Source organism: Bacillus rossius, chromosome 1 (assembly GCF_032445375.1).
Source record: "Bacillus rossius redtenbacheri isolate Brsri chromosome 1, Brsri_v3, whole genome shotgun sequence".
Lineage (NCBI taxonomy): Eukaryota > Metazoa > Arthropoda > Insecta > Phasmatodea > Bacillidae > Bacillus > Bacillus rossius.
Window position 1 is genome coordinate 159,685,168 of NC_086330.1, and position 20,402 is coordinate 159,705,569.

General features: G+C 39.9%; 1 protein-coding gene across 3 annotated transcripts in view; it reads left to right on the forward strand.

Moving 5' to 3' along the window:
- LOC134546354 (propionyl-CoA carboxylase alpha chain, mitochondrial-like) overlaps positions 1 to 20,402 on the forward strand; it is a 136,825-nt gene that overhangs the window by 97,313 nt on the left and 19,110 nt on the right. The window contains exons 7-10 of one of the 3 annotated variants that reach the window (XM_063389139.1): positions 5,575 to 5,669; positions 6,882 to 7,102; positions 13,717 to 13,865; positions 14,330 to 14,474. In XM_063389139.1, the coding sequence (XP_063245209.1) occupies positions 5,575 to 5,669; positions 6,882 to 7,102; positions 13,717 to 13,865; positions 14,330 to 14,474 (610 nt within the window). Of the gene's footprint in view, positions 1 to 237; positions 5,278 to 5,574; positions 5,670 to 6,881; positions 7,103 to 13,716; positions 13,866 to 14,329; positions 14,475 to 20,402 lie in introns of those variants that run through there. The other 2 variants (XR_010079145.1, XR_010079144.1) reach the window with 2 other exon arrangements.

The window sequence follows — 20,402 nt, forward strand, 5'->3', positions numbered from 1 at the left end:
GTTGGGGGAAGGCAGCTTCTCCCCCTCGCCTCCTCCTGGATATGGCTTTGCACTGATGCACTTTCACTGTTGCCAACCTGCGGCTGTTGCCATCACGTTGTTTGAGCTGCTACCCGTGCATGCACATGCACATACACTGGAGACATTGTGCATCGGGCTTGAGGAAGGGTGCAAACATTGTCAGTTGTTTGTCAGGAAGCTACATAGGTAGGGTGGCCACATTCTGGAAAGTCAGGGAAGTTAGAATTTTTCAGGGAAAGTCAGGGAATATACTTACAATCCTGGAAAATTCATGTAAATTCCCTAGTGGTAGTTGTTGTACATCTGCCTTGCTCGTGATGGTTGGCATCACTGATAACAGGTGAATGTCAGTTCCGGTTATGGCGCCTGTATATGTACCACGGTGAACGGACAATAAAGAATATTAAGTGCTAACTACATGTACTTGCTTATCTACAACTTAAAACCTATGTTCTCAAGTAAAACATGGCGCAGTCGTGTGGAATTGTGTTCATATTTCAGTTCGTCCATGTTCGTTGGATTTATGTGCTATAGGTGATATAACCTGTAGGTGTGCGTTTGTTTGTCGACACGTGTTTTTCGGACGTCGGTGGTAAATAGTGAATATCGAACAATGTTGTTGACAGACTGAATCGTATAGTTTTTTTTCTGTTTGTGCCATGGCAGGCCTCAATCTTGTAAAGCTCCCCGACTCTGTTGACTTGGAGAGTCCCACGGCCCGAAAAGACTGGGAAGTGTTTGAAGGAGATTTTGAAAATTATTTAATCGCAATGGGCCAGGATGAGGGCCCAGATAAGGTTAAGATCGCCCTACTCAAAAACATGTTAGGCTCCCAAGGACGAGCCCTTTTCGAAACTTTCGACATCCCACCGGAGGACAAGCTAGTGTATTCTAAAGTAAAGGAAGCGTATCGCGTGTTCGTGGCACCAAAAACAAATCCTTTGTATGAACTGTTTGTTTTTAACCAGCGTTTGCAACTTGAGGGTGAGACTTTTGATCATTTCTTGACTGATTGCCGCCGCCTGATTAAAACATGTGGCTATGAGCGCCCAGTTTCGCAGGAAGAGAATATGCTGGTTGACCGCATCGTCCAGGGCATCAGAGATTCGTCCGTTCGGGAGTCTCTGCTGAGGTTAGACAATGCTACTCTTACTAAAGTTGCTGCACACTGCCGTCTGATGGAACAAAGTCAACAACAAGCAAAGGAGATTCAAGCTCGGAGTTCTACTCACGATAGTGTAAGTTGTGACTTTGTGTCCACTAAGGATAGGAAGTCGTCACGCCCAAGACAAAACAGCAAGTTTGGTGATAACGGTGAGTACAACTGCTCAAGGTGCCAGACACAGCACAAGGCCAGACAATGCCCAGCATATGGAAAAAAATGTGCCAAATGTGGCATTATGAATCACTTTGCTGCCTCGTGCAGAGTTCGGAAAGTTCGGGAGGTAAAAGCAAAGCATTCTTCTAGTGAGAGTCTATACTGTGATGCGGTGACAGTCAATTCTGTGTATCCTAGAGGGACTAGAACAACCCACATCAATGAGTGGAGGGAGCGTATACTGATTGAGGACAAAGCAGTGAACATAAAATTGGATCCCGGTTCTGAAATAAATATTTTGCCACTCAGTTTGTTCAGGACGGTTGACAAACAGTTCAAGGTCAGGCCAACATCCCTAAAAATTGAGGTTTGGGGTGGGACCATTCTTGCAGCAAAAGGAGTAGTTAATTTGTGTTGTTCTGTCAAAGGCCAAGAGTCTTATGTTGAATTTGTTATAGTTGACTCTGACAGCACTCCTTTGTTAGGGCTACAGTCTTGTGTTGACTTCAATCTTGTGAAAAGGGTTCACTCAGCTTGCCACGAGGCAAAGGACAGATTCATTAAAGAACACAATGAAGTATTCACTGGTTTTGGCTGTTTCCCCCAAGTATGTAGAATTAACATTCGCGACCATAGCAACCCTGTTTGTAAGCCTCCAAGAAGGGTCCCTAGAGCAATCAGACCTGCGTTAAAACAAGAACTGGACAGACTCGAACAGAAAGGCATTATATGTAAAGTTGACAAGCTCAGTGCTAGCGCTTGGGTGAGCAACCTAGTTGTTGTGGAAAAGTCAAGTGGGAAGTTGAGATTATGTCTTGATCCGACTGACCTCAATAAGGTGGTGATTCGAGACTACCATGAAATACCGACATTGGAAGAAATGTCCGAGAAGCTCACAGGAAAAAATTTTTATTCAGTGTTTGATCTTAAGGAAGGGTTCCACCAAGTGCAACTAGATGAAGACTCGTCTCACAAGTGCTGCTTCTCGACACCATTTGGGTGCTATCGCTATCTACGCATGCCATACGGCATTGCCAATGCCCCAGAAAATTTCCAGAAGTTTATCGAAGAGAACTTTGCCTCTATTCCTGGAGTGGTGACGTTCTTCGATGACATCCTCTGCACAGGCGAAACAGAAGGTGACCATGATACGTGTGCTCAGCAAGTGGTTGAGCGTGCAGCCAGCCTTGGCATCAAGTTCAACCCAGATAAGCTTCAATATAAGGTTTCCGAAGTAAGGTATGTGGGCCAGATCTTCTCCGCCGCAGGCAAGTCACCTGATCCTGAGCGAATCCGAGCTCTGACTAGTCTACAGGCTCCCAGCAATCGCAAAGAACTTCAACGTACTTTGGGGATGTTCAATTTTGTTCGCTGTTATATTCCAGGTATGTCTAGTGTGTGTTCCCCATTGTATGAACTTCTTAAAGCGGATGTAGACTGGTTGTGGCTCCCGTGTCATGAAGAGGCTTTTTGTAAACTCAAGTCGCTCATCACTAGTGCCCCTGTTCTGGCAACTTTTGATCCCACAAACCAACTTGTTATACAGTGTGATGCATCACAGAGTGGGCTTGGTGCTACTTTGTTTCAGGAGGGCCCAAAGGGTCTCCACCCTGTGCACATTGCCTCCAGGTCCCTTACAGCAGCAGAAAAGAGCTACTCCCAGATTGAGAAGGAGCTCTTAGCAGTTTCTTTTGCCTCAGCTAAATTTCACTACTATATTTATGGTAAGCAGGTCCTAGTGCAATCTGATCATAAGCCACTTGTGAATGTTATGGTCAAACCAGTTCATCATATAGGCTCAGCATGCCTTCAGAGGTTACGTCTTAAACTGTTGAAGTATGACCTAAACGTTACTTACCTACCTGGTAAACTCATGTATTTCGCAGACCACCTGTCGCGGTCATATCTTACAGACAAGGTATTCGACGATCCTGCAATGGTTGAGGTAGTACATTCCGTCAGTAAGCACTTGCCTATGTCAAACAAACGCTTGCTTCAGTTCCAGTTGGAAACAACTAAGGACGCGGCTCTCTGTCAAGTGTCCCAATTTTGTCAGTCAGATTGGCCCCCCTACAGTAGAGTTCCTCAAGTATGCAAACCTTATTACAAAATGCGGGATGACTTGTGTGCTGAAAGTGGTTTAGTCTTCCTCGGTGATAAGGTTGTTGTTCCTGAGGCTCTAAGACCATATGTTCTACAGCTGCTTCTTGAAGGCCACTGTGGAGAATCGAAGACCAAGTCCAAGGGCCGTCAGTTGTTTTACTGGCCATCTATGTCAGTTGATATTGTGCAGTTCATTCAAAAATGCTCTGTGTGTGAGAAGTTTCGCCCAGCCAACTACAGACAGCCCCTCTGCCCACATCCCATTCCAAAGCTGCCATATGACACAGTAGGTGCAGACATTTTTGACTTCGCTGGGAAAGATTATTTGGTTCTTGTGGACAAATATTCCAAATGGATAGATGTGTGTGAACTTCCCAAAAAGACTTCCTCTGCCGTCATCAGTGCCATGCAACAAGTATTCAGCACTCATGGCCTCCCACGAGTGCTGATGGCTGATAACATGCCATTCAATTCTCATGAATGCCGTCAGTATTATGCCCTGAGTGAAATTGAGCTACGAACTAGTAGTCCTCATTATCCACGCAGTAATGGGTTGGCAGAAATGGCAGTAAAGATTAGCAAAATGCTGCTACGCAAAAGTCAGGGCACTGATTTCAGAAACTTACTTTGTGAATATAGAAACACCCCTCTTCCTGGCTTAGACTGGTCCCCCTCTCAGTTACTATTTAATAGGAGACTTCGGAGTAAACTGCCTGTCTCATATAACACCCTCAGACCTAGGGTCATCTCCCCAGAACACATGGTGAGAGCATTAATGTCAAAGGAGAAGCAGATGAAAGACGTATACAACAAAACGGCCAGGCGACAGGAGATAACATTCGTTAAGGGGGAAACTGTGGTTGTCAAAACCCACAAACATGACAAGTGGGAGCCGGGAGTCATTGTGGGCAAACACTCATCACCTCGCTCCTATTGGGTGCGAGGATCAGGTGATAGGATAGTGCGTCGCAATGTGATCCATCTGAGAAAAACCACTACCTCGCAGAAGCCCCACCAGTCAGCTCCACGCCTGCTCGAGGTTCCCAACACCAAGACTGATGGCGAGGAGGGTAACCGCCTGAAGCAGACTCCACGCACCTGATCATTGGAGCCTGACTTCCGGGGGTTTGAGCCTCAAACTTCGACGAATGCAGTGACTGATGTGTCTACTGTGCAGGGTGATGAATCTCAGGAAGCAGCAGACAGCAGTGGCCATACCTGGGCTACCAAAAGTGGAAGGGAGGTGAAGCCTGTGAAGCGCTTAAATTTGTAATGTTGTCTGCTTGTCAATTAGTGTGTTGTAAGTGAGTTGTGAATTGCACATGTGTGTTTCATGCAGTATACTTGTTTTCTGAATTATAGTGTGTACTGTTAATAAGCAATTGCACAACTTTGTATGTAAGTTTGGTCTCAACAAGTAAACCTTAGAACCCTAGCAAGTGGTCACATGTCTCGCAGTATAAAGGGGAAGGTGTTGTACATCTGCCTTGCTCGTGATGGTTGGCATCACTGATAACAGGTGAATGTCAGTTCCGGTTATGGCGCCTGTATATGTACCACGGTGAACGGACAATAAAGAATATTAAGTGCTAACTACATGTACTTGCTTATCTACAACTTAAAACCTATGTTCTCAAGTAAAACAGTAGTAACTCGAGGGAACAATTTCATACTCGTCTGCCATCACCCAGACTGTGAAATAATTTTTCAGATAGTGTTATAATCAGTAGGTTAGGTTCTGCATGAAATTTTTATTTATGTAATATAATTATAGGCTAGGTATGGAATGATAGAAGCTGAATATTTTTAATGTCTTTCAGAAAATTGCAATATAGGTAAGTTAAATTAATTTTATATAATAGGAATATTTGAAATTTTGGTCATCGAAAGTTAGGGAAAATTCAGTGAAATTTTAATACAGATTTGTGTAAACACCCTGATAGAAGAAAATTAAAGATTAATGTTTTAGTGTTATTTTACAAATAGAATTTATACAAGTATGATTTGTAAATGTCTTGCCAAGTAATAGGCTACATGGTTAGTTTTTAGGTACCTACCAAAATTTCTATTTTGTTGAGCTGAATGTATTAAAATTAATATTTAGTATGCTTATAACTTCTGTGTGTTCACAGGTACTGGGTGATAAGCATGGGAATGCCATATACCTGAATGAAAGAGAGTGCAGCATCCAAAGGAGGAATCAGAAGGTTATAGAAGAGGCTCCAAGGTTTGTGCAGGTGTAACTGATCTTTACAAAGTAGAACTATGAAATAATAAATAGATTAACATACGGGAACAAAAATTTTGTGATACTATTATTTGCAAAAAAAAAATTTGACCATCCTCATTTTATTATTTGAGGTGTTTGATGTTATCCATCATGTTTTCACAATTGTAAGATCTCTGTTATGAGAAATGTTATTTACTGAATCATTTCTTAACTGCAAGTAGTTTTTAATATGCAAGAAAATAAAAGAGTTCTGAAAATTGGTTTTTAAAGGCATGTGACTCGTAAATTGGCTACTATAAGGAAAAAAATTTGTTAATATTTTTTAGATCTATTATCTTGTACCTTCACCTGCTTTGTGTTGGTGTTGCCCAGAAGCATCCTGCAGACGATGAAAAATTTTGCATTAAATTTTGCAGGTTATTCTCAAAAAAATTCATTGGAAGCACATGAACGACTTATGGTCTAAAGTGCTTCCCATGGTATATGACTTGGAAAATTGGAATTGAAAAAAAAAATTATAGCAAATAATTTAGTAGTTTTTAAAATGGAACACCAAATATCTGGATAGTGTTTAATTGAAAAAATTTCTAAAACCCCTGCAAAATTATGGGTAACATCATTATTTTCTGATGTGTTGTAGCCAACTGTTATTACAAGGAAATAATTTTATGACTGCAATTAATTTTGCAGTGGTTGTAGTTTACGATTAAACATCATACAGAAGCATTCTGTGTAATATCTTAAATATTTCTGTATTATTTCATTAAAAATTCAATTTGTTCAGCTCCAACATTGAAGTCGTACATCAGCCTTGGGCAGGGTCTTCAAGAGATGGGAAGTAGGGTCAAATCCCCAGGACCCATGCACCAAGGAAAACCCGGTAGCATGTCAAGATTTCATTTTTAATACATGATTGGAATGAAAATTACAAGTCTGTTGCTAATAGAATTGAATGTAAACCTTACATGTTAAGCAGTATGTGCAGATCACATTTACAGTTTCGACCGTGGTAACGTTTACAATTCTTTATTATTTTTTTTTATATTGTAGGATTTGAAAAGTTTTAGTTTCTGTCGACTGCTCTGGCCTTGGGAAGCACTTTAGACCATTCATCATATATGTTTCCAACTTACTTAAACGATGAACCTGAAGCAGGGTATTGTGTGTCAGCGCATCGGGAGGGGGGGGATGAGACCCGGCTTGCCGCAGCACGTTCCTGGACAGCTGGACGCGCAGCGCGATGGGCAACCAGGCCGTGTCGCTGTGCAAGAGGCTCGGCTACTACTCGGCTGGCACAGTGGAGTTCCTGGTGGACTCGGAGCGCAGCTTCTACTTCCTGGAGATGAACACGCGGCTGCAGGTGGAGCACCCGGTCACAGAGCTCGTCACGGGCATCGACCTCGTTCACCAGATGATCCGTGTCGCCAAGGGTGCGTGGGGCTGAAGCCAGTTGTGTTCGTGGTGCACGCGGCCTCGGGGCGGTACTGTGTGTGCCCGTTTGGAACTGACGGCACTCAACCGTGCCTGCAGAAAACACTGCTGTCCCCGTGTTGCTGTGTTCTCTACTGGGCGTACGCAGGCGGGGAGATGGAGACATACATCGCCCTCCCCCTTCCCAATATCCTAAGAAATCATAAAAAGGTCTATCATTCCCACCAACAAAAGTAAAGAATTTGAAAGCAAACAGCAGGCAAAGAGGTTATGACACCCCCCCCCACCTCCCAGCCACAGAATGAAATTCTGCGTACAGTAGAATCCCGCTGATGCGACCCCCCTCTGATGCGTCCATTCCGTTTATACGACGTTTTTTGAGAAACCATGAAAAATTTAAGCAGAGAAAGTCGAAAATTTGAGTAAAATCGGCTGAAAAACAAGTCTGTTACACTTTGTCGGGCGCTGTGTGTTCACGTTTATCTTGGCGGGAGCTGTACTGTAAGCAGGCATACACACAAAAGACGGCTAAAAATAGATACCACCCCTCTAGACTGTCCACGCGGCAGTGTCTAGCCGAGCTCGGCGCCTCCACTATCGCAGGAAAAGCCGTCTCAGCTGTCATGTTATCTTGCCCGCACGAAAAGCTGCTGTGGTAGCTTCTGCGAGAGCGTACGAAACTCGTCCGGCCAGGCTGGCGGTAGCAGCAAATTTTTTTTTTTTTTTTTTCCGCTGAGGAGGGACGTTGAAAAGATTATTGCTTGAGCTGTCAAAATAAACATCGGTGATGGCAAGGGCGGAGCGCATCCTGTCGGTCTGTCGCTGTGATTATCTACTCCAAAAACATGTCACAGCATTTCAGGATAGCATTGGTCTTATATCTTTCGTTTATAGCCGAATGTTTTCTACCTGATCCACACAAGTTCCTTCGCCACGTTTTGAATGAAAAAAACCAACAGCCGGCTAGCATCGCCGAACTCGCGTGACGTTAATTAATTTAGCGCGAGTATTTTATGTATTTGGATTTTTTTTTGGTGGGGGGGAGGGGGTAAAAATTTGCCCGAATTCTCTATTGCGACCATTCCGTTTATAAGTCCGTTTTTCCGGAAACCATGAGGGGTCGCATCAGTGGGATTCTACTGTATACTCCTGGTTCTTTATGTATCGAAAGTTAGGGTTTCTGCAGACAAAGGAAAACCTCAGGGAATTAAAAATGTATCTTCAAAACCTTGAAAACACAGGGAAATTACCATATGTCAGTACCAAACTAGTTTGTTCTTCTAATGTCTTAAAATCAGCCTGGTATTTTACATTTTTGATACAAATCCATGTGTAGTTGAAAATCATCCATCTTCATTATTAATCAGATGTAAGAGAAGAAACCAAAAAAATTTAACTGTTCTATTGATTTAATGATTTGAAACAAGATAAAATGTTAAGTATTAATACCTAATGTATTGTTTCAAAATTAGTTCAAATTTAGTAGTGTGTTTTTTTTATTAGAGATTGGCAATGTTGGTTGCATAACATTAATTGAAATAATAACAGTGCTAAGTGTGTTTGTGTGAGAAAAACCTATATATAGTAATACACCGAACTTACGTGATGGGTGCGGGGACTGAGCGATAACCGTGTAAGTTGAATTTACGTTAAGTCAGGGTACAACTATGTACATACACTAGAGTCCCGTTATAGCGAGGTGTCACGGTTCCGGGTTTGATCCTCGCTATAACCGTGTCCTCGCTATAACCGAATTGGACAAATTTTGGCCCCCAAAAAGTAAAAATTAACCGAAAATAGCATAAAAATTATGTTTAAAACTGTAACTTTATGCAACAGAACAATTTTCAATAAAATTTTAACTTGAGAAACGTAAAATACAAAACAATCCGATCGTAAGAAAACAATAACAAACGGGTATATTCAGTTCAAAGATTAATGAATGCACAAAATATGAGATCTGTGCCTTGGTAAAGCGCGTGCACCATTTTCATAATCATTGCTAGTTTGCGCCACTAGTTTCGCTTGGTGCTGGCCATAGATGCTACTAGCGAAATGCACAGTCTTCCTGATACTATCTATATCTATGGTGCGATAAAGTTATTTTCTTAAGTTTGCAAAGGTAAACAATGAATGTTTTTCAAAATAAAATCATTAATTAAAACATAATTTATCAGGAGGAATATATATAAGTAAATTTGTGAAATTTAGGACTTTTCCGCTTCGTAAAAACGTATGAAACGGGAAATTAATGATTTTATAAGTGTATGTTCCGGGAAAGTAAACCATTGTAAAAATAGTACTTTCGGGGGGACCAAAATTAATCGGCGTATGACACAGGAAAATGTATAAAACGGTAACGTATCATGGAGGTTATACTGTAGTTGTATTTTGTACGATGGCGACTCAAAACTTGATTCAATACAAATGAACAAGCATTCCGGTATTGAAAAAATGTATCGAACTTACAGTTTCGATACTCGATACTTTGCGATACCGTCAAGTATCGAAGGTATCAAGGTATCGAAGTATCGAAAATCCCATCACTAGTTGAGGTGTTACTGTAGTTAGTTTGACATGTTATATGTGGTTAAAATGTGTTTAGGTACATATTTGTAGTTTAACATATTTGATTGATGATAGGGAAATAATGCCTGGTTGGACAGAAAAAACGGGAGACTCGGAAATTTTCTAGAGGAAGAGTTCGTGAAGCCTGAAAGTGTTTTACGGTTTCAAACTAAATTAGGTAGATTTCAAAGAAATACTACCTATTGCATCTGTTACCATGAAAATTTTTATGAAGTTTTTCTTTTCATGGTCCTTAGACCCCAAAACTATCGTCAATTCAAAAGTTTTTATATATATAATAACAATTTTGTGGACATTATAACTGTCCCAGATTTTCACAAATCAGTTTCAAACTAATACATAAACTATAGTCATGGAAAAACTCGATTGATTTAGTTAATGGGCAATATCAGACCAAAGGGGTAGAAATGGGGAAGGTTTTTTGAAAAACAGAAAAATTTCTGTAACTTCCATAATGTGGAAAATATCACATCAGTTTGAAAGTTTTATAACTTATAGGAGTAAACGAGTAAAGCCAAAAATTTTTTGTCTTAAGTAATTTTTTGATACGAACAACCATAACTGTAAAGGGTTGAAAAAACAATAAATTGTTGAAAAAAAAAACCTCCCACTGTAGGGACAACATTGAAATCATTCGGATTTTTTATTAATATTAAAATTTTTCTCTAAAACTTCTGTCTGAAACAATTTTTGATAAGACGAACCATTGTTGCAGAGGGTTTAAAAATTAAAGGGGTATAATTAAAAAAATTCATAAGCATAACTTACATACCATGTACACAGTTAAATCCGTTCTGTTTTATTGTAAAACCTTAACTTATTATTTACAACTTTCCACTGAAATAATTTTTTATACGACCATCCATTACTGCAAGGGGTATAATAAACAAGGGTTGAAAAAAAAGAACTATAACTCCCTTCATAGGCACAACATTGAATTCGTTCTGATATTTTGTAAATCTCATAATTTTTATCCAAAACTTTTGTCTGAAACAAATGTTTATTAGACAAACCATTGTTGCAAGGGGTTGAAAAAATAAGGGGTAGAATTAAAAAAAATTCATAACTCCCTTAGTAGGTACACTATTAAATCCATTCAAATTGTTTCTAAATATTATAATTTTTACCTAAAATATTTGTCTAAAAAAAGTTAAATAATACAAACCATTACTGCAAGGGGTGGAAATTACAAGGGTAGAAAGACAAAATGTCATTACTTTTTTAATAGTTATACTATCAAATCCATTATAATTTAATGTTAAATGCCTAAATTTCATCTAAAACTTTTGGCTGAAACTATTTTTATACCTTTATTGTAAAAACAGGAGTTTAAACTTAAAAAAATTATAACTTTCTTATTATCAAATGTGTTGCAATTTATTAATAACTATCTTAATTTTACTTAAACCTTTGCTCAAACAAAATTAATACGACTATGTATTAGAGCGACGAAATAAATAGTTTTTAAAAATAAAAAATAATTGCAGCAACACCTTAGGCATGATATGAAATTTCTTAAGACATTCAATGCTGGATTCATTAAGTTAAAAACATTGAAAATATTTTCTAGCATGGAATATGATAAAATGTTAAATCAATCTTTTTTGAATATTGGCGAACTCTAGGATGTTATACAAACAATGACATACATGACATACATAACTGTATGTTCTTAAAATGTTCCAGGAGTTAATAGTAGTTTCCAATATATTTCCAGAAGAAATAGGTATTTCAAAATTTACCTACTCCTGTAGACTGTGCTGAAAGGGATCGTTTTTATTGTATTTCTCAGTATGACAGTGGATTGATATTGTCAACCGTAATGGAATCGCAGACAGCTCTCTGAGTTTGGTGGCTGAGCGACACAGCAATTTGCCCTACATCACTAGCATTAATTTGTGAGTCATTTCTTACAGCATCTTGCAAATGAATATAGTTTTATGCTTGCAACTTGCTTCGATTCAAAGAGATGTACCTCAAGCGCTCACTTTCTATTTTGACATACATATCAACCAAGAACTGGTGAAGAAGTTGCTTGCAGCGCAGCAGGAGATGAAAATTATTGTTACGCACCATGAGATGATTAGCATAGAGGTCCATGCAGGAAAACTTTTTGTTACGCACTGGTTGCCAAGTCTGCAGATTCATCTGTGGTATTTCAAAATGATACCCTTCCTGGCCTTTCCAAAAAATGATCAGGTACTGGAGAGCATCATAGAACCTATGCGTATTGGCAATGCGACAGAGCTGTCCATCGCGTGCTTGCTACATGATGTCCTAGACGGTGGTATGTTCCAAGCCAGTCACCACGGTCGCCACCTCACTGGTGGTGGGTGCGTTGTAGTGCCGCCGTGCTGTCGCGTGGCACACAGTCAGGGTGATCACCACTTTTATGCTTTCATTGGGCATGATTTATAGACCCTTTTAGAATTCATGTACCAAAGTATTGTTATCGTTCAGAACTAACTCTCTATAATTTTTTAACTATCTGTCTCTGAACTTCTTGAACGATTCGAGAACGCAACAGAGATTTGTACTTGCGCTTCCTCATTGCCTATAAAATAAATTTGTTAAAACTGTGGCTGACCATTTGACTTGGGAAGCAGGGACTCCTGCACTTGTACAGTAAATGTTGGATAAAAGCCCGGCATGGAAATAACTCTATTCGCCCCTAAAGATGTCATGTGGAAGCATCCATTGTATTTTCTGATATTATTTTAAAAGTGCCACGATTCATCTGTGATACATGAAAATAATTCTTTCAATGGTACTGCTGGCTCCTCTAACCGTGGGATTACTACTTTTCCCCAGAACACCACATCCCAGCTGTCTCTTCTTTCCATTTCTTCACATTGCAAAATCTACACGCTTCATTCATTCTCTCCATTTTTAGGAGCCTGTGGCTGCCGTGGTCAAGACTCGCATCGTACTCCAGTGCAGCGCCTTCAAATATACCCCAGTGTTTTGAGTGAATGTATGCCGCCGCTGGGCCACCCTTTCAGCAACAGCCCGTCTCCGAGCTTCTGCTTTCTCCACAGTCTCAGCATCTCGCTGGGATGCCATATACTGAGCGTGTTGTTGGCGTTGATGATTCACCTGCTCCAAGGTTCCGGCTGCTCTAAGAGCCTCCTGACGCCTAGCTTGCTCAATCCTAAATCAGCTCCGCTTGAAGAGAAGTCTCTTGACTTCCAGCTATATTCATAGCTCTCGCTTTTTTAGAATTATGTAATAATTAGATTTTGTTTTCCGGGTATGTTTTAAAATTGGGAAACTGATAGCACAGAAGAAAAGTAAGTCAAAATTCACCAAAACATATGAACTAATCACAACAGAAATAACAAAATTCAATTTGCTAAGTATATTCCTTTTTTTTTTTGAAAAATTTAGTAAAAAGGACGTTTACTTTCTGGATTAAATTTGTCACCCAGAAAAAAAGAAACAAAACAACTTAAATATAATAAACAAAATAAAAGTAAATCAAAATTCACTAACGAACACAAACTCAAACAACAAAATCTGAAAAAAATTCCATTTTGATTTAACGAAGCAAAATACCATAAGTAATAAACTATCTGTGTGCCAAATTTCATCCAAATCCGTTCACCCCTTTTTACGTGAATAACAAACATCCAAACATCCAAACATCCAAACATCCAAACATCCAAACATCCAAACAACCAAACAACCAAACAACCAAACAACCAAACAACCAAACAACCAAACAACCAAACAACCAAACAACCAAACAACCAAACATCCAAACATCCAAACATCCAAACATCCAAACATCCAAACATCCAAACATCCAAACATACAAACATACAAACATACAAACATACAAACATACAAACATACAAACATACAAACATACAAACATACAAACATACAAACATACAAACTTTAGCATTTATAATATTAGTAGGATGTGATAAAGATTGCCTCGGTTTCAATAGTTGCTAAATGATAAGCTAGCATTCTCTGTCTGCAGCAGTATTTTTTAATAATTCTTAACAATTTTTTACAGGTCATTCTTTACGTCTTTCACAAAATGATGTTCCGTTACGTGGCTGGGCTATAGAAAGCAGAGTCTATTCCGAAGATCCATATAGGAATTTTGGACTTCCATCTACAGGTCGTCTAGTCAAATATAAAGAGCCTCTACATATACCAAATGTAAGGGTGAAAAACTTTTAAATTATTCATTAATTTATGTGAAACTTTTCGAGTTGAAAGCAAAATCAATTTTTTTTTAAAGATATTGAAGAAATTTTATGATATTGGAGGTATGTGTAACCATTTTTAGCTATAGTCTCAAATGCACAGCTGCTGAAGACAAGGCTACTTATTAATGATACCCATTCATCATCAGTGTGTTTATTGTTGTGTTAACCTTCATGTTGGACCACTGTAGTTCCTTTGTAAAAGTACTTAATTTTATAATGTATTTTTATGTCACACTGCATTCATTTAAAGGGTAGGTATTTTTTTTAATGTAATCCAAGCATTGACCAAAATATTTAGCTAACTCATTTGTTTTTAAAAGTTAAAACTGTGTAAGATAGTGTATAATATGAGAATTATTTTCAGTGAGTGCAACCAATTAAAAGTAAACCTTAATGTACCTCTTTTTTCACCAGGTACGCTGTGACAGTGGCGTTGAAGAGGGGAGTGAAATCTCAATATACTATGATCCGATGATCTGCAAGTTGGTGTGCTATGGGGATACGAGAAAAGAAGCTATAAAAACCAGTATTAAAGCTTTGGATGCATATGTAATCACAGGTAAATACTAGCAGAAGTAAAAACACTGTTTGGCATGTATTGCATTTGAGGCCAACTTTATCTATAACATCAGTGAGCCTTCTGCATTAAGAAAGTTTGTGGGAAATATTTCAGGCCTGGGCAGAGAAGAAAAACTTTTTGGTTAGAACTCTTGCTGACGATAACTGATGAAGAGTACATTTTTGGTTGTGTTCAATTCACTTCTGAAGAAAGAAAGATTCATTAGAATTGGATCAGACATTAAAAAGTTTTTGGCATTATCTACATGATTTGTAGTGAAGACCTCTACCTGTTAAAATGTTTGTATAAAACTCTTATTTCACAATGAGAAAAGCAAACACAGATTTATTGTACACTGTAAATACGAGGATTATTTTTTTTTCAACCTCCGATCGGCTGTAATAAAAAACGGGAATGAATTGGGAAATTATTTTAATGTCAAAAGAAACGTACATCTTTACTCTATTTTTCTACATAATCACCGTGCAGATTGAGGCATTTGTCGTACCGATGCACCAGCTTTCCAATACCCTCTGCATAAAATGATGCCTCCTGCCTATTCAGCCACGTTTTAACAGTGCCCTGCAGTGTGATTACAGTTTCATTTCTCCATGGCATGCCCATTAATCGATACCCTAATTGCTCGTACACGAATCGACACGTCTCGTAGTGTTTACCCCCTTCCACCAACCATGTGGAACGGCCAACTCACACCTCAGTTGAAGCTTGGTTATGGGAATGTCAACATGGCTGCAACGATAAACTGTACGTGGCACCGAGTGACTATCACCTTTTCCCCACGTTGAAAAAGTGGCTTGGAGGACGACGCTTCAACACCAATCAATGATGAACTGCAGAGCACTGTTAAAACGTGGCTGAATAGGCAGGAGGCATCATTTTATGCAGAGGGTATTGGAAAGCTGGTGCATCGGTATGACAAATGCCTCAATCTGCATGGTGATTATGTGGAAAAATAGAGTAAAGATGTACGTTTCTTTTGACATTAAAATAATTTCCCAATTCATTCCCGTTTTTTTATTACAGCCGATCGGAGGTTGAAAAAAAAATAACCCTCGTATATGTTAGGCCTGGTGTTTGTGTTATGCAAGAAGCGAGAGCTTGCTACCCTGGAGACGAAGGGCATCGCAATTGCAGTCCTTGTCGCTGGTGAGCGCTTCAGTGATAGGGCGGCAAGGAATTACAGGTCTGTGAGCAATAAGGGCTGAGAGGGGGGTTCCTTGGCATATTCCTATATTCCTACCTTTTAACTGGTCCTAGAGTGTAGGTTTACATACAATTCAGTCAGCCAATAATTTTTCTTGAATATAATTTTTAACAGAACATAACTAGCTGTTTAAACATTTATATAATACGCCGTGTGTCAGATGGGATTTCCCAAACTTTTATCCCATGTTTAATTCCCTTAAGGGATGAATTTTTAAAAATCCTTTTCTAGGGTTCACCTATGATATATAAGGAACTCCTGTGAAAATATTTAATGCTTCTAAACCCACTGGTTTAAGCTGCGTGTTGTCTGTCACTCAGTCAGTGTTAGAGTTTTATTAAGTTGATGTCATAAGGCCTTTCAAGTTTTGCTCATATACCGTGTTTTATTGCATAATCGTCGCACATTTTATACTAAAATCAAGTTTGAAAAGTAGGGGTGCGACATTTATGCGAGAAAAAAAAATTTGTTAAGTAAAGTTGTTCATATAAAGATAAACCAAACCCATTTATGGTAAGTACGTTTATTTAAAAAGTAGAGTAAACAAAAGCACGCCAAACAATTTAAATTAATAAGTCATGCAACAAAAAATGTTTCTTTAACTTTAAATAGAAAAACAAAATCTGTGACCTGAATGCGAGCCTGAACAAACGCATAACTATTGTTGTAGTATACACTTACCACGAAAGAGTGCGAGCCATCTAATGTAGTTAACTGGGCACTCGACAGAGACCACGCGTTGCATGCAATCGCGAGATATCAATATCTATATTCGACTACGTGTGCACGCTCTATACGGAAAGCAACATAACCAAACATGAAATGCCAACTAGTGCTGGCTACATTTTTATAAGCGGTACACCGCGGCGACGCAGACGAACAGATAAAGGTTATACCGTTTAAAAAGTCTTTAAAAAAAATAATTTACACATCAGACAACTTCGTATTTCCGTTTATTAAATAAGTAAGTGGTAATGTCCAAATAAATATTAGATTTATATTTTTAAATACATCGTTTTATATGGAAAAAATTCCTACACAAAGCGCTCGGAATCTAATAGCAGGACCAAAAACATGATGCAACTTTTACACAAGAGTTTTTTTAATTCAAATTTTGACGCCCTAAAATATCAGTGCGACGATTATGCGCGTGCGATGATTATGCAATAAAATAGGGTACGTAGATGGAAGTTAACTGGGTGCCACCGTATGTTTGATCGGCATATGGACCTGGTGGAGACACTCTAGCAGGGTCATGACATTGCTCGTATGTGGCAGGGACTCGAATCCCCTTCTCTTACCTCCTCAAACCTCGCTGACTGGGTCTGCTCTGAGCGTCGGATATGCTGTTGTGTTACACCCTAGACCTAAGTGGGCTCTTGAGGTGTCCTATACGCCTGGTTCTCAGTATAGACATACATGTGGGCACATACACAGAATACTCACGAGTCTGGTAGAAGTGTTATTATTAATGCCAAGTTACATTAGAAAGAAACAATTGCACAAGTCCTAACCTATTAAGCAGTAAAAAATGCCAACGGCAATCCAATTGGTTTGGGTGTTGACCAGGACACCATGTGACCTGGCCTCAAAGCTATCTCTCGTCATTACATTTAAAATGCTCAGTAGGAGCTTAAATAATTAGGTTAAGCAGTCTACCGCTCGGCATATTCCTCGAGAATAGTGAAAAAAATTTTAAGTATTAATTACGACTAGGGATGTTGAACAATCAGGTTTACCAGCGATGAAGTCCTCGAGGTGCATTGGCTGCATCTTACCCCTGGCTGTGGTTGAAAGAGGGCTTTAGTCAGGGTGTCATGGTGACGAGAAGCTTCCGGATCACCGGTCATAAATCTGTTTGTGAGAGAACTAATAACAATACAAAAACACATCTAGCTCTTAATATCTTGTTACAATTAATTATAATGTGTTACAATCATTTACTTATTAATTTAGTTATTATTTAAGCATGAGTATGCATGCTCATATGAGGGTATTGTTATGAACGTGAGAGACAAGACCGTGATGTGCGCCAGGTTCGGAGCAGGCTGGTGGCCATGCAAGGCCACTGAAGTCACGCGCCATCCATTGACTTAAGGCATGCCACTCATGCCTGGCCGGATTAAAAGGGTCCTCGCTACACACCCCCCTCCGCTTCTCACGCAATGTCCCACCTCGCGCTATTATCATCTTTAGCGGCCTGGGAATCCGGGCTTATTGTGGCCGCCATGTGGAGTGGCGTGATAAGCGTTGTCATTCTCGATGTTTTGGGCATCGGGTCGGTCCGGAATGATGCGACTCATCACAGTTGCCCTAGTCAGTTTGAGAAAGGCGCCACAAGTACTTAAGCAGCGACGCCAGCCTCTGCAGAATTTCCGCGAGTTCCGAGAGAGTTTGGAGAGTTCGGTGTGTGATGGGAAGTGTGACATCGGTGAAGAGGGTGAGAGACCCCCTTGAGAGCGGCGGATGCGGAGCGCCTAGGCCGCGAGAGTGCGACTGAGTGGACAGGCGTGAGGTAACGGGTGAACCATTGTTGACCCTAGCTCCAGTGAGGAGTGGTAACTGTGGAACTTGACAGACATTGAATGACTTGAGAATAAACATTTTTAAGTGCCAGTAATCTGTGATCAGACATTTTTAAGTAAAATTATTTTTTATGAATGTAAATATTAGTAATTAATAAAACTATGATAAATCTTAATTGGGCTATACCTTACGAACCCAGTTAGCCCTCACATTTTAAATCGCAAAATTTTGTTGTCAGAAGTGGGATAGCTCTAATAATAGATTTAGGATTCAGTTTCATAATTAAAATAAAAGTTAAAAATAATAGTTTTAGTTTTTCCAGAATGAAGTTAATGTTAAGAACTATAGTGAATTTTGAATGTTATAAAGTTTGAGTATACTTTAGTTAGTGTAGTTAGTGTTAGTTTTGAATGTAACAGAGTTATTGTTAGGTTGGTTTAGGTTAGGTCATTTAAAATTAAGAAGAGTAATAGAAATAAATAATTATTTAGGTTATTTTATTAGTAAAAGTTTTAGAGAGAGATAGCTGCTGAAGAATTTAGGTTGAGGATATCAAGAAGATAAGGGTTGCCCAAGAATAAATTTTTAATAACATGAGGGAAATGAGAACCAGTATGAAGAACTTTGTGAAAGAAGTGAAGAGTGAAATGAAGGTGAGTAAGAACCACCATGAAGAAAAGAAGAATGAGACAAATAATAGCCTAGAGGAGATAGAGGTTGATCAGGAAGAAATGAAGAGTAACCAGGAGGCCATTCAGAATGAAATTAATAGTGAAATAATGGACCACCAAGAAGAGGCTAGTATGGCCATGAAGAGTACATGCAATCAAATAGAGGGAAATAATGAAATGAAGAATGAAACGAGAAACTCACAAGAGGAGTTGGAGAATGCCATGATGCTCAAAATTGATGAAGAGAAGATAAGCCAAGTGGAGAATAGCAGCAAAAAAGAGAAGAACATTCAGGAAATGAAGGTCAAAGAAGAGCTGAAGAAGAGCACAGAAGTGATGTAGATAAGTTACAAGAAGAGACGAAGAGAGATCAAAGAGAGTCGAAGACAGACAAACAAGGGAGGAAAAAATGCTAAGAAGAGCTGGAGAAAAGCCAAGACATGAGTCAAGAAAAAATGGGGAAATGCAAATAAGAGATGGGGAAATGCAAAGAAGAGATGGGGAAATGCAAAGAAGAGGTGAAGAAAGACCAATAAGAGAGGATCAGAACACACGGAGTCATGAAAATGGTACAAGGAGAAAGTAAGTGCAGTCCTGATGAGATTCAGAAGAACCAAGAGAGATGAGGAACCAAGAAGAGACTAAAAAGAGCTGGGAAGAAATGCTGTGTCAACCAGTAGCTGCAAGAGAAGGAATAGAGAGGAAAAAGGAAGAAACAAGCAAACCATTGGAAGGTGAAAGGCCATGCTCTCAAGAGTATTGGGCCCATGCAAGGCAATGGTCAGCCCAGCTCGGGCAGCTGGCTGAACAACGTGTGGCATCTACGACGCAGAAGTGTCACCGGGTCACGAGAGAAGCTATATCTACTGTGAGAAAGGGATATCTGATGAGGCTGTACAGCCTGCAATGGTGGAAAGTCAGGCGGCGTAAACTTGGAGTAGCATGGGGTCACCCAGGAAGAGATGCGTTACCTGCTCGAGACGAACAGGTTTAAGGATGGGGCAGTGTTACAAACACGAGTTACAAGACCGCAATGCGCGCCAGGTTCAGAGCAGGCTGGCGGCCATGCATGGCCACTGATGTTACACGCCATCCACTGACGTAAGGCATGCAACTCGTGCCTGGCCGAATTACAAGGGTCCTTGCTACCTACCCCTTCCGCTCCCAGCGCATCATCCCACCTCGGGCTATAATCACCTTTAGTGGCCTGGAAATTCCGAGCTTACAGAGGCCGCTGCATGGAGTGGCGCGAATAAGCTTCGCCATTCTCAATGTTTCGGGCATCGGGTCCGCCCGGGTTGATGCGACTCGTCACAGATGCTCTCGTCGGTTTGAGTAGGGCGCTACAAGTACTTGAGCAGCAACGCCGGCCTCTGCTGAGTTCTGCGAGTTCTGTGAGTTCTGCGAGTTCTGTGAGTTCTGCGAGTTCTGTGAGTTCTGGGAGTTCGGAGAGTTCGGCGAGTGAAGGGAAGGGCGACATTAGCAAAGAATGTTCAGAGACTCCCT